General features: G+C 37.5%; 1 protein-coding gene across 1 annotated transcript in view; it reads left to right on the top strand.

The window, feature by feature from the left end:
- LOC106877485 (intermembrane lipid transfer protein VPS13D) overlaps positions 1-13794 on the top strand; it is a 177964-nt gene that overhangs the window by 77070 nt on the left and 87100 nt on the right. The window contains exons 18-30 of the mRNA XM_052966707.1: positions 306-419; positions 720-894; positions 1071-1203; positions 2670-2801; positions 4235-4325; positions 5015-5157; positions 6568-6680; positions 8340-8505; positions 9281-9360; positions 9911-10072; positions 10415-10575; positions 11434-11581; positions 11727-13073. Coding sequence (XP_052822667.1) covers positions 306-419; positions 720-894; positions 1071-1203; positions 2670-2801; positions 4235-4325; positions 5015-5157; positions 6568-6680; positions 8340-8505; positions 9281-9360; positions 9911-10072; positions 10415-10575; positions 11434-11581; positions 11727-13073 — 2965 coding nt within the window. The remainder of the gene's footprint in view (positions 1-305; positions 420-719; positions 895-1070; positions 1204-2669; positions 2802-4234; positions 4326-5014; positions 5158-6567; positions 6681-8339; positions 8506-9280; positions 9361-9910; positions 10073-10414; positions 10576-11433; positions 11582-11726; positions 13074-13794) is intronic.

Raw genomic sequence — 13794 nt, forward strand, 5'->3', positions numbered from 1 at the left:
ACACACACACACACACACACACACACACATATATATACATATATACGACGGGCTTCTTTCAGTTTCCGTCTACCAAATCCACTCACAAGGCTTTGGTCGGTCCGAGGCTATAGTAGAAGACACTTGTCCAAGGTGCCATGCTGTGGGACTGAACCCGGAACCGTGTGGTTGGTAAGCAAGTTACTTACCACACAGCCGCTCCTGCTCCACAAAGCTAATGTAAAAATACAATTGTCTCCTCACTCACTTTGACTGTTGTGATTTTACATTTTGAGTGATTTCAAATGATTTGATCTCTGAATAAGAATTTGATTTTATTTTTAGATGCTGCATATAAACGATACCAAAATCTAAAATTCCATACAAAAACTGAATTGCAAAACAGATGGCGGGAGCTTCTACAAGGAAAGAAAGTACCTGTACGTAAAACCATATTTTTTTTTTAATCAGTGAACTTCTTTTCCTATTGTGTGTTGTTTGTATGAGAACATGTGTAAGAGAGGCATGTAACATGAAATATGTAAATGGCTCTGAAGATTCAAGGGAGAAGCCTGTAAGGGTCAGTACTTGCTTCTGATGCTAAGTGGATGCATATGTATGATAATATCATTAATTGATGTTTTATAGGTTTTTAGTGATATTAAGTTTGTTTCATCATTGTTAAAGTTTTATCCTTTCTTCATTTATATCCATTTGGTTTATTATTTTCCTCATTGCAGCAACAAAATCGAATTGAAATAAAATTGGACATAGCAGCCCCTAAAATTATTGTCCCTGAATCATTCTTTGATCAGAATACAACTTTAGTGGTTTTTGACTTGGGTTATCTCAGTTTTCAGAATGCTACAACTGGTAGCATAGCAGAGAAAAGTCCCCAGTTTGAAGATCAAGATGGTATGTATTTATATTAAAAACTATTTTTTATTTCTACTGATAAAAAAAAATGTGTAATTATTTGTAGATTATTTGCAAACTCTATGAGTAGCCATATATTATGAACAAAGTTTGTTCCTGATTACATTAAATTTCCTTCGCTCTAAATGTTAGTCTTTGTTTTTCCCTTTTATCAGAGGAATTCTTAACTCCATCACAGTCTCCTCCCAATGAGCTTGAGTTGAGCGAAGAAGTCGTTAGCTGTAGCCCACAGCCACAGCAACTACCACAGCCAACAGCTGAAAGTATGAACGAAAGTTTCTATGAAAGGTAGGTCACAACATTCTCAATACTTCCAACATTTCACATGCTTAGAGTGGCTTGCAAAGCTTTGCTCATTGTTATGATAAACTATTTCAAAGTAATATTGGGATGAGGTGGTGAAGCATGACCTTTGAACATTAGGCTTCACCGAGGCAATGACTCGTGACCGAGGCCTTTGAAGATACGCTTTTGGTGCAAGGTGGCACCGACCACTTGAAAACGCTGGACGTTTAGGTGAGGTTATGATCCATGCATCGAGGGGTTAGCAGCCAATCCCGTAGACGGATGGATTCACCCCCTGGACGCGTGGTCTCGACTATGAAAGTCAGGGCCCTGCTTGCTCCTTCGCTTGGTTGCTTGAAGTCTTGCAGAAAATTGGTGGTGGCGCTGCCCACTATAAAAACCAGAGCATCCCAATGAGCGCGAGGTCGTTACCAGTGCCACTGGACTGGCTCCTGTCCAGGTGGCACGTAAAAAACACCATTTGAGCGTGGCCGTTGCCAGTACCACCTGACTGGCCTTCGTGCGGGTGGCATGTAAAAGCACCCACTACACTCTCGGAGTGGTTGGCATTAGGAAGGGCATCCAGTGTAGAAACTCTGCCAAATCAGATTGGAGCCTGGTGTAGCCATCTGGTTCACCAGTCTTCAGTCAAATCGTCCAACCCATGCTAGCATGGAAAGCAGGCGTTAAACGATGATGATGATGATTGGTTTCAAATTTTGGCAAAGGTCAGCAATTTCAGGAAAGGAGATAAGTCAATTACATGAATCCCCAGTTCTCAACTGCTACTTATTTTATTGACCCCAAAAGATGAAAGGCAAAGTCAACCTTGGCAGAATTTGAACTCGGAATGTAAAGACAGATGAAATGCCACTAAGCATTGTCTCCAGCATGCCAATGATTCTTCCAGCTCTCCACCTCATTTCATAGTAATATTGCTTGAAATGTTCTGCAATTGACCACACATTTTCTTCCTTGTGACTCTCTTCAATGACTGCACCTCTATCAAATATAATCCAAAAGCAAACATTCTCTTTAAAAATAGTTAAAGGAACTTATCAAATGTTATTGCCAGAAATGTAAAATATTAATAAAAGCAAATTCAAAGAAAGACACAACATAGAATAGTTGCAGCTGGAGCACTTTTGATCATAGTTTTGCTTAGTCAGATTTGACTTGGTACCAAGCAATAATGTAGTTTTATTACTGAAAAATCTTCATACCAGTGTTGTCTTATAATCTTACTTTCTTTCCATTGTTATTTTAATGAACTCTATTCTGAAGAGCAACTTTGACAGCTGCAGCTCATTCCCGCTTGAAATCATCTGGTCTACTTCTTTCCTTGCTTATTCCCAGTTGTATTAATTTTGATTGCTTAAACCCCATAATAGACTTTTATTAAATCATTTTATTCCCTGCATTCCTCTTTCAATGTGTATGTTATTTCTGTTGTGTATCTTAATACATAGATATCAGGTAATTTTGGAAGATTTACAAGTGTTAGTTGGCCAGACTCATGACAACTGGAAAGCTGCCCATTCTCGAGGTAACACCCGTATCCACTTGCTAGACAAGTTCAGCATTGAGGTACTTTTTGAAAGGTAAGCCTCTCGATTTCAAATAATAAAAAAAAAAAATTTTAGAAAACAAGAGATATATTTATAGATGTGAGAGTAATTTCTTATTTGAAAATCAATCACTACAAATAATTTATTTTTACTTGAGATCCAGTTTTTCTAATGTTTTCCAATTTTAGTGGATATTAACAAAATTTTATAGCCCATAAAAGATGTTTTAATAGTTCATAAAAATATATTTAACTAAAGTGATTTCAGTAGAAATGAAGTCTATGTTGCATCTTGGGAGGGTCATTATGTGAATAATAAATACATGTACTAGTTCTATTTCACTTTTATTATCATTATTAATCAATTACAGAGATGTACTTGCATAGCAAGTGACTTGATCTGAGATTGTATGCTGAAACAAAAACAATTGCAGCATGAAAGATGTTTGTAAACCACTCAAGAACATGATGCAGCTCAAAGTTTTGTCAGTGAACAAGTCGTGGTTTCAAAGCGATGAAAATATTTTGACAGAAATAAAATCTAAATGTTGAAGTGAAACTAACAGTTTTTGTGTGTTCTTAGATGGCTTACAAACATCTTCCGTGCTGCAATTGTATTTAGTCAATTAGTTGACTATTTAACAGGTTAACTAGTCAGTTATTTGATTAATCATTCTGTCAGCTAGGTTTGTCAGAGTTCTTTCATCACGACCTCATCAGTGACATACCTGCTCTATTTCAGGTCTGCTCTAGATTTGTCTGTCTCCTAGTTTACAGATTCTATATTTCTATTTATGGGGATATGAGTGAAGATGTCTGTGTGTGTGTGCATGAAAGAGAGAGAGAGAGAGAATGTATGTGTGAGTGTGCTGGTGTATGTACATGTACACCTTTGGCATGATGTAGATTTTGTAAATGAGATAATGTGTGTGTTTGTGCTTACATGTGTTTGTTGGTGTATGTGTACAGTTTGAATTTTGCCAGTACTGCCTGACTGGCCCTTGTGCCGGTGGCATGTAAAAGCACCCACTACACTCTCGGAGTGGTTGGCATTAGGAAGGGCATCCAGCTGTAGAAACTCTGCCAGATCAGATTGGAGCCTGGTGCAGCCTTCTGGCTTGCCAGTCGTCAGTCAAATTGTCCAACCCATGCTAGCATGGAAAGCAGACGTTAAACGATGATGATGTGAGTGGTTAAACATTTATTTATCTATTTATTTTACTCTCAGTGTCTTTGTGAATGAACTGCATGTGTAGAGGGTATATCTGTGTGTTTGCATGTGTGCATGACCATTCAAGTCTATTTATTTTGGGGATGACACAGATCAAATTTCAGTTTTATAGCTTTCTTCATCTCTTTTTCTCATAGCTCATCTCATAAATCATGAAAGAAAAAAATATATATGTATTATATTTTAAAAGAAGATTGTCTTTTTACAATAAGTATATATATATCTTTATATTTCAGACGTGTCATATTTACCACTGATCCAGAATGGCCCTCTGTTAGGCTCTCGGGAACTTTACCATCACTCACTATTCATGCAGACCAGAAAAAGGTACACACTTATGCTGGCATATCCTCATTGACAAATGTTATTTAAAGCAACAAACAAACTCCATATCCATACAGCCATTTATATATATATATATATAGGCGTGGCTATGTGGTAAGTACAGGTTTCTCAGGTGCTTTGTGAGGATATTGAAGAGCTGTGGACCTCTGAAGCCCAGGCTATTGCAGTATCTTGTCCTATATCTTGATGGCAAATTTGGAGTCTTTGGCACTATGCAGTGGCGCCCAGTTCTAGTATTTGTGTAACTTTCGATGCCAAAGCTTGGGACAAGTCCTTCGAGGATCTTCCGGATGTATATTATGGCATATCTTTCTTGCCTACGCTCTAAGGAATAGTCTTAATCTCTTGAGTCTTTCCCAATAGCTTATATGCTGCATAGAGGCTATCTTCTTCGTGTAGCTTTGTCGGATTGCCTCAAGTTCTGAGATTAATTTGACACTGGTTGGTGACCATAGCTGAGAGCAATAGTCAAAATGGTGTAGGACAAGTGTCCTCCAGAAGATGATAATGTTAGGAGCCTTGATATTATCTGTTTTAAAGTTAACTCATTTTTGCAACAGTACAGGTTAAGTATCAATGTCTATTTATATATATCTTCTTGTCTATCCGTTTGTCAGTGTGGTTTCTATTTTGTATTTTCTCTTATTCCTCTATGATTTTATACATTTTAGGTGAAAGCCTTGAGTACTTGTATGAATCAGCTGTCATCACTTCATAAAACACAAAAACCAAAATTGAAGTCTACAGTCAGTATTTACCAAAGTATGGACATGGATGCAGCTGACCCGAATATTTCCAGTGCTTCGTATAGCAAGTATGATCAATATTGTTTTGTTTTAACTTCTAACTCACTTGGGCAGATGTCTTCCACTATAGCTCTGGGTTGAACAAAGCCTTGTGAGTGGATTTGGTATAAAGAAACTGAAAGAAGCTTATATACATGTGTGTGTAGTGTCTTTTTGCCTTGACATCATGTGATAGTTGTAAACTAGCATCAACATCATAGAACTAGTATCCATCATATCCAATCTTGTGTAAAAATATGTCCAATGATGGGGAATTATTACCTTACTTGGAAACAAGTGAGGGTTGGTAGCAGAAAAAGCATCCAGCTATTGAAAATCTACCCCAGTGAATTTTGTCTAACCTATGTGATATGGAAAAGAGGACATTAAAATGACGAAGATGACATATATATGTATGTTTGTTATTCATTTTACCATGCTGACATGAGCTGGATGGAGACTTATTTGAGGTAGAATTATGCAGCTAAATGCTTTCGTGTTGCTAATTCTTACCATACAGTCATGAATGTACCTACATGTGTGTGTGTTTTGCTAATATATGTCAACTAATAATTAATCTTCTCAGAATAGTCCTTTACAATACTTGTTCTGCATTGTTACAAATAATCTCTTGTCATTCTCACTATCAAAAATGCAGTGATTTAGTACCGTCTGTAATGGTGATTTATTGATGACCAATGGTGTTTTTTACGTGCCATCTGCACAGGAGCCAGTCCAACGGCACTGGCAACAACCTCGCTCGAATGTTCTTTCACGTGCCAGTAAGGCGACACTGGTAACGATCACGCTCAAATGGTGCTTTTTACGTGCCACTGGCACGGAAGCCAGACAGCTGCTCTGGCAATGATCATGCTCGGATGGTGCTGGTTCAATTTCATTTAGTAAATAGATATACTGTCATCAATTAATTATATATACTTCATGCTCTTGTAAGAAGTGCTTTATGTCTCAGAAAGAAGTTAATGTTCAAATACTGCCAGGTCAAATTAATTTCTTCTTTTCACCAGCAGTAAGTATGAAAATAACAGCAGCAAAATAATGACAGTGATATTATTATCATCATCATCTTTGTTTAACATCCACTTTTCCATACTTGCATGGGTTAGACAAAATTTCTGTTGCCAACCCATATCTATTCTGAAGCAAGATATTTTCCCATTGTCAGGTGATGTTTATTTACAACCATCATGTAATATCTAGAAATATCTAGGAAAGAGCGTGCACGCACACACACACTGGTCTTCTTTCAGTTTCCGCCTGTCGAAGCTTTGGTTGCCCTGGGGCTATAGTAGAAGACACTTTCCCAAGGTGTTGTGCAGTGGGACTGAACTCAAGACCACATGGTTGGGAAGCAAGCTTCTTAATCAGGTAATCTAACTTACATCTTGTAAAATTTTCTTCTCGTTTTTTTATTACAGTGTGCCACCTTCTGAAAAAGAGAAGCAACAGCAAAGCAAGATGATGGAAGCATCTGTTTTACTAGAAGCAGAGTTTTCTGTCAATAAATTATCACTGGAAATTAATAGCCGAGGTAATTATAATAATTTGTCTTTTATCTTCTGCTTATTTCAGTCATTAGACTGTGGTCATGGTGGGACACCACCTTGAAATGTTTTAATCAACAAATCACCCCCAGTACTTACTATTAAAAGAAATCATTACTATCATTATTATTATTATTTTTTTTTTTTCAAAGTCTGGTATCTATTTTTTTTTTTGTCTCTTTTGCCGACCTGCTAAGTTACAGAGATATAATCTAACCAACACTGGTTATCAGATGGTGGTGTTTGACAAATATAGACACAATCACACACACATACACACACAATGGGTTTCAACACAGTTTCCATCCACGAAATTCACTATAGCAGAAGACACTTGGCTAAGGTGCTGCACAGTGGAACTGAACCCAAAACCCCGTGGTTGCAGAATGAACTTAACTATAGAGCCATGCCTGAATTTACTGCATTTTTTTACCTTAAAAAATATGGTGCTAATTATTTCATTGGGTTAGTGATAGTTGTAATTTAAAATACACATGCGTTATTTTTTTTATATTCACTCATGTTTTAATGTTACTCTTTTTACAATTGCATATGATAACAATAATGACTTGTAACATGTGATTCAGGGTCACAAATTAGTGGGAAAGTGCACAACCAATTAAATTTAGATCACTGTTGTTGGCACTCCGTCACTTACGAAGTCGAGGGTTCCAGTTGATCAGATCAGCGGAACAGCCTGCTCGTGAAATTAACGTGCAAGTGGCTGAGCACTCCACAGACACGTGTACCCTTAACGTAGTTCTCGGGGGATATTCAGTGTGACACAGTGTGACAAGGCTGACCCTTTGAATTACAGGCACAACAGAAACAGGAAGAAAGAGTGAGAGAAAGTTGTGGTGAAAGAGTACAGCAGGGTTCGCCACCATCCCCTGCCGGAGCCTCGTGGAGCTTTAGGTGTTTTCGTTCAATAAACACTCACAACACCCGGTCTGGGAATTGAAACTGCGATCCTATGACCACGAGTCCGCTGCCCTAACCAAAACATGTGCTACAATTAAATACCTGAGTGTATATTATCCAGCACTTTACCACTTCTGCCATTTACCGTCTCCCTAGTAGTGATTTCTACCTTAGGCATAAGACTACAGATTTAAGGAAGAAAAAAATTAAATTGACCCTGATAGGTGATTGTCATTTATTTATATAACTCATAAATGATGAAATACAAAGTCAACCTGATAATGATCATGCATGTGTGTTTGTGTGTGTATGTAGCTGTTATGTGCTCTATTAAATTAGTCTCCAGTTCTGTATCATATTTAATGTAAACACATCATTGAAAGGTACATTTACTGCATTATTCCTATGGCAATGACATCTCTTATGGATATGTTGTCTCATGGACGCTCTAATTACTTTGTGCATCTAATGATTGCTCTCAATTGCATAAATAACCCCCATATGTTATTGCTCACTTTTGTTATTTTTATTCAACAATAGTATATATTATTACTATTATTTTTTGTTTTATATGTGTAGAGCATTTAATAATAATATAAAATCAGGTGGCAAGCTGGTAGAGTCATTAGCATGCCAGGCAAAATGCTTAAGCAACATTTTGTCTGTCTTTATGTTCTAAGTTACTATTTTAAATATTTTCTTGTGCTTTTTTATTTCATTTCAAGGTCGACCTATTACTGAACTCCAAGTAGATCATGTCCAAGGGCGACTAGTGAAAAAATACAAGGAAATGACCACCACACTTACAGTACATAGTTTACTGCTTGTTGATGGACTACAGACATTTGGCAAAGATTATGAATTGCTTGCAGCTTCTCACAAAAATTTGTCGTAAGTAATGCAGCCTTTTATTATAGAGGTTTGTCTACATACATCATTGTCATCTTCATCATCTTGCATCCATTTTTCCATATTTGTATAAGTTGCATATGTCTTCTCTAGCAGAACATCGCATTACTTGTTGTGTCCACTTGTCATCTCTTTCTTCTTGTTCAGCATCTCTGACTGTCTATCTGCTTCTCTTTCTATATATATTTACATTAAAAGCACTCACTACACTCTCCGAGTGGTTGGCATTAGGAAGGGCATCCAGCTGTAGAAACTCTGCCAGATCAGATTGGAGCCTGGTGTAGCCACCTGGTTCCCCAGTCCTCAGTCAAATCATCCAACCCATGCTAGCATGGAAAGCGGACGTTAAATGATGATGATGTACAGAATGAGATGATTGTATGTGACTGTTTGGGCACTGGTGATTTGGTATTACTGACTGGTCATTGAACCTGTTTTGGTGGCAGTACTTCTTCGCTCGGGAGGCAAACACACATACACAGAAATATACACATACAGTTAAAGAGAGTGAGGGAGAGAACAAGAGAAACAGTGACACGTCTGAAGTTGAGTCAGTGTCAGATCAGCAATGCGAAATACATAGGGCAACAACAGCTGTGCCAAAACGTCTCACACACACATTTGCACATACATAATACACACACACACACACACATATTTACACATGCATAATACACACACACAGACGTGTGTCTATATACATAGGTATTGTACAATATATTTGTGTGTAACTGTTGATGTTTAATTTTTATTTTAGAATGGACAGCCAGAGTGGAAAGCTTCGAGGATCAGAATCTCAAACTGAGCTGAGGCCATCACCAGTGTCTTCTTCGTCTGGTATATAAACATAATTGATTTCCTTTCGACACAATATTAATAATTTGTTTTAGTTCATTACAGTGTCCTTAGTTGTAATAATTTCCTGTAAAAATAGGGAAACAGTGGTAATAAACACAGAGGCATACTTCTACTACTACTACTACTACTACTACTACTTGGCCTTCTGCTCAAACCATGTTGTAGGTATTGTCTTGTACCTGAAGCAAAGCACAGCATTGTGCTTTAGACATTTTGTTTTACAGTTAATTTGTTTATGGTAACAAAGGTATCCTTCAAGTAAATAATAAACTGGTTTGCCAGGACATAGATATCAATATTTACTAAATGTCATATCACTCATGTTCACATGGTATAATGGATACAAAACCTGGAAAAAAAGCAGAAATGCAGTTATTAAGACAGCGTTTATATCTATTTTATTAGAAATCTTAACTTTTTCTAAACTATAATACTATTTTGATTAAGCTCTATGAATGTATCGTATTTAAAAATAAACAATATTTTGAAGTACTTTTTTTTCACTAATTTGATTGTTGTTCATTTGTAGCTCTTTCAGATCACCGTGATGAAGGTGGTCAAGGAATATCACAAAAAGAGGAGGCTCTTATTACCCTACATATTCAGGTAATTGCCTCCAACAGCCCAAATAACCCCACCAATGAAAAAGTGTTGAAGGCAGATATTCAGTTCAACAGTCTGGATGTCATTGGTGAGTTCAAACTTCTGATGGAACTTCAGTAATTTTGTGTTATCTTTGCCTTCATCTTTGAAATGTCCTGCCTGAAATATTTTATTATTTATGTGCCCTTTTAAAGTTTTAGGTGTTCCATGGTCATATTTTAATTGCCTTGATAACTGAAGAGATGCCGGTGCAGGTTTCTGCTCTGACATCCGAAACTCAGAGTTTTATTATGGCACCAAATAATTGTCACATATTATATTACAGATATATATATATATATATATATATATATATATATATATATATATATATATATATATGCATTTAATGATTTTTATTCTTTTTTATATTTTCAACTTTACTTTGCAGCCAATCAAGAAACTTTGACAGAAATAATGAGCTTTTTCCATAGCACTATGAAAGACATGTCAAAAAAATCCGTTCGATCTCCAAATCATTCATCTTCTAAAGACCAAAATGACGATTCCAAAAATGCGGATTTACAAAAATCCATATCTGCAGTCCCTCAGGTAAGTAGTTATTACTGAATTTTAATGGGGACAGTGGCACCGACCTATGAAAGAGCTAATACTTCTGATAATCCCCACTTCTCAGAAACTTTAAAGAGTGTAATTCTGTGTGTGTGTGTGTGCACATGCACGCAAGTGCATAATTAAGAACCTTCTTCCTATGTAATCTCAGGTTCAGTCCCACTGTGCAGCACTCTTCTGCTATAACCCTGGGCCAACTATAGCCTTTTGAGTGGATTTGATTGATGGAAACTAAAAGAGCCCATCATGTATGTACCTATATGTGTGTGTTTGGGTACCCTTGTCTGGACATCGTGTGGTGGTTGTAAACAAGCATGACCGTCATACCGGATGATGCTCATTTCCGGTTTTCCATGGAAAATACATGTCTGGTGACAGGGTATATTACATTGTTTGGAGGCGAAAGGAAGGGTATCTAGCCATAGAGAAAATACACCTTAGCAAATCCTGCATGACCCATGCAAGCATGGAAAAGTGGATGTTTGATGGCATGGAGTGGGGGAGCTGGTATCCATGGACGACTGCTGGTCTTCCATAAACAACTTTTCCTGGGTTTATGCCTTGGAGGGGAACTTTCTAGGTGTAGTCCCATTGTCATTCTTGACTGAGGTGGGTATTTACCCTTTATAGATAAATATGTTGCTTGGAAAGAGGTGAGGGTTGGCTACAGGAAGGGCATCAGGCTGTTAATGATCTGCTTCAGCCAAATTCCATCTGACCCAATCAAGCATGGAAAAGTGAATGTTAAATGACGATGATGATGATGATGATGATCTGTGTGTATGCATGTATGGTTATACATTTGTATATTTCAAACTTTATCTTTTTTCATTACAGAGTATCTCAGGTATGTGCATTGGTGTTACAGCTGATTTTCATCGCTTAAACATCCTGCTGGTTCATCTTGAAGACTCTGTCTCTGGCCGGAATGCCAGAAAGGTGGCCACTATTACCATGTCCAATGCACAAATCAATGCTCGCATAAGTAAGTAAATTATGTTGTCATTCTTTAACTCTTATTTTTCTCTCTTATAATTTTTAATTTACTTGTTTGTGTTGTAGTAATAATAGTAGTAGTAGTAGTAGTAGTAGTAGAATGTAAATATTTAATTTTGGTTTTCTTTTTGCAGGTGAAAAACTCGAGGTTGCTGGTTCACTAGAAGGATTTCACATTGTAAATGTAATGCCCGAAGCCCACAAACACCAATATCTATTACAAGTTGGCAAGTTGTCAACACTTCCAAGTTTCCAAAGTAATTCTGACATGGTTCAGGTGTACAGCTCAAATCAGAAGAAATCCTGTCAATGGGGACCTGAGATCTTAGATAACAACTCTAGGAACAGCTATGCATTAACCTTCCAACTCGAGAGATACCTGGGACATGCTGCTTTACTTTCTTCTTCTTTTCCACTTCTTCCAATTAATGAAAGCCTTATCTATACAGTTAACGGCAGCTCTGCAGTTTCTGAGAAGGACGTTGCTGTAAAGATCAGGATGGCATCAGTCATTTACATCCACTCTCCACTGTTCTTAAGAGAGCTGTCTGAATGTCTTTCCAGCTTCAAAGACTATACTTCAAATGTAGCTTCTTCAATAAAGCACGCTGCAAAAGAAGTTGCCAAAGGTCTTGTAGCTAAGCGTATGGAAACAGCCAGTGGAAATTTCCCTGGAGGAAACAACAGTAGCAATGATTACATTCATTCTCCACCCAATCAGCGTAAATCTGAAAGCCAGTCCTTAGAGATGAATGACTTCTTCCCCCCAGATATGTCCTACAGTGAAGAGCAGTTCATGACTGGTTCGTTAACAGCTTCCCCACCAGAAGAGCTCAAGATTAATATTGATATGCAAATTGAAACTCCAATTGTGTTTCTACCTCGAAAGCAAACCAGTTCAGAAGTTCTAATGGCTTGCCTTGGAGAAATCTCCATCAAAAATATGCCTGCTGAGTCAATTACAAAGAAAGATGTCAAGGACTGCATTAGTATTCATGTTGACAAGATGAGTTTGTATGCATTGAATTTAACAACATTCAATATTTATGAGCGTGTATTTGACTATCGTGGACTTGACATTGAACGCCTGTTCAAGGATGATCAGTTTCGTAAATGCAACCCAGTTCTGTATGATACAAATATAGAAATAACCCTCCATGTACTTGAGTATGACATCACATGCCGGTCACCTTGCTCACCTGGTATGGAAGAAAGCACACCTTTCAAATCTCATTCATTCACCTCGGCCTTCACGTACATCATCCCAAATGACACTGATGACAAAAAATCTTCTCCAGCACCTTCCCAGTCATTATCTGTTAATATTGTCATTGCAACACCATGTAAACTTGTTCTTTCTAAAGCTGTCTATGAACAGATTCTTGAAACTCGCCACAACTTAACATTAAGTGGCATAAATGAAGAAACAGTTACTTTCTCAATTTCCAGTGAAGGTGACAATAATTCATCATATTTACCAGGTAAGTAAAGATACTGTACTTATCGAGAGAGTGGGTGGAGAGTAATATCTTTTTTTTAATTTTTTCCTTTTTAGAGTTACGGGAATTTAGTGGTTCATATCAATAGCTTTGAACTCTTAGCATGTTAGTTGATTGTATTACATATATCTGTCAACCCTATTTCCTGGTGAGAATAAAGTTTCTCTGGCCTGTGTTATCACCTCATTAGTAGACAATTAAATGGCTGATTAGTTTCCTGAAATTTGTATTGATTAAGTTATTCACATCACAGAATTCCAGAATTTGTGATCCCTCCTCATGTCTCTCACCGTACTTGCTTCCATCTTGTACTCAAGAGAAGCCATCATGGTGTTGCCCAATATGTTCTTTGAAATTACTAACTGTGCTAATGAAGTTGCCATCATTTCTTATCAAGATAATCTGCAGTATTGCAGGCCCTGCCAAAAAAATGCTATGGGCATACCCATCTTTCTTTACTGCACTACTCTTCCCCCACTAAAAGTACATATCTAGCAAACAAATTATATACACGAGAAAATCATTAGAGTGAGATCATTGCCAGTGCCGCTGGACTGGCTCCCGTGCAGGTGGCACATAAAAAACACCATTTTGAGTGTGGCCGTTGCCAGTACCGCCTGACTGGCCCTCGTGCCGGTGGCATGTAAAAGCACCCACTATACTCTCGGAGTGGTTGGCGTTAGGAAGGGCATCCAGCTGTAGA

The sequence above is a fragment of the Octopus bimaculoides genome, chromosome 3 (genome assembly GCF_001194135.2).
Source record: "Octopus bimaculoides isolate UCB-OBI-ISO-001 chromosome 3, ASM119413v2, whole genome shotgun sequence".
Taxonomy (NCBI): Eukaryota; Metazoa; Mollusca; class Cephalopoda; order Octopoda; family Octopodidae; genus Octopus; species Octopus bimaculoides.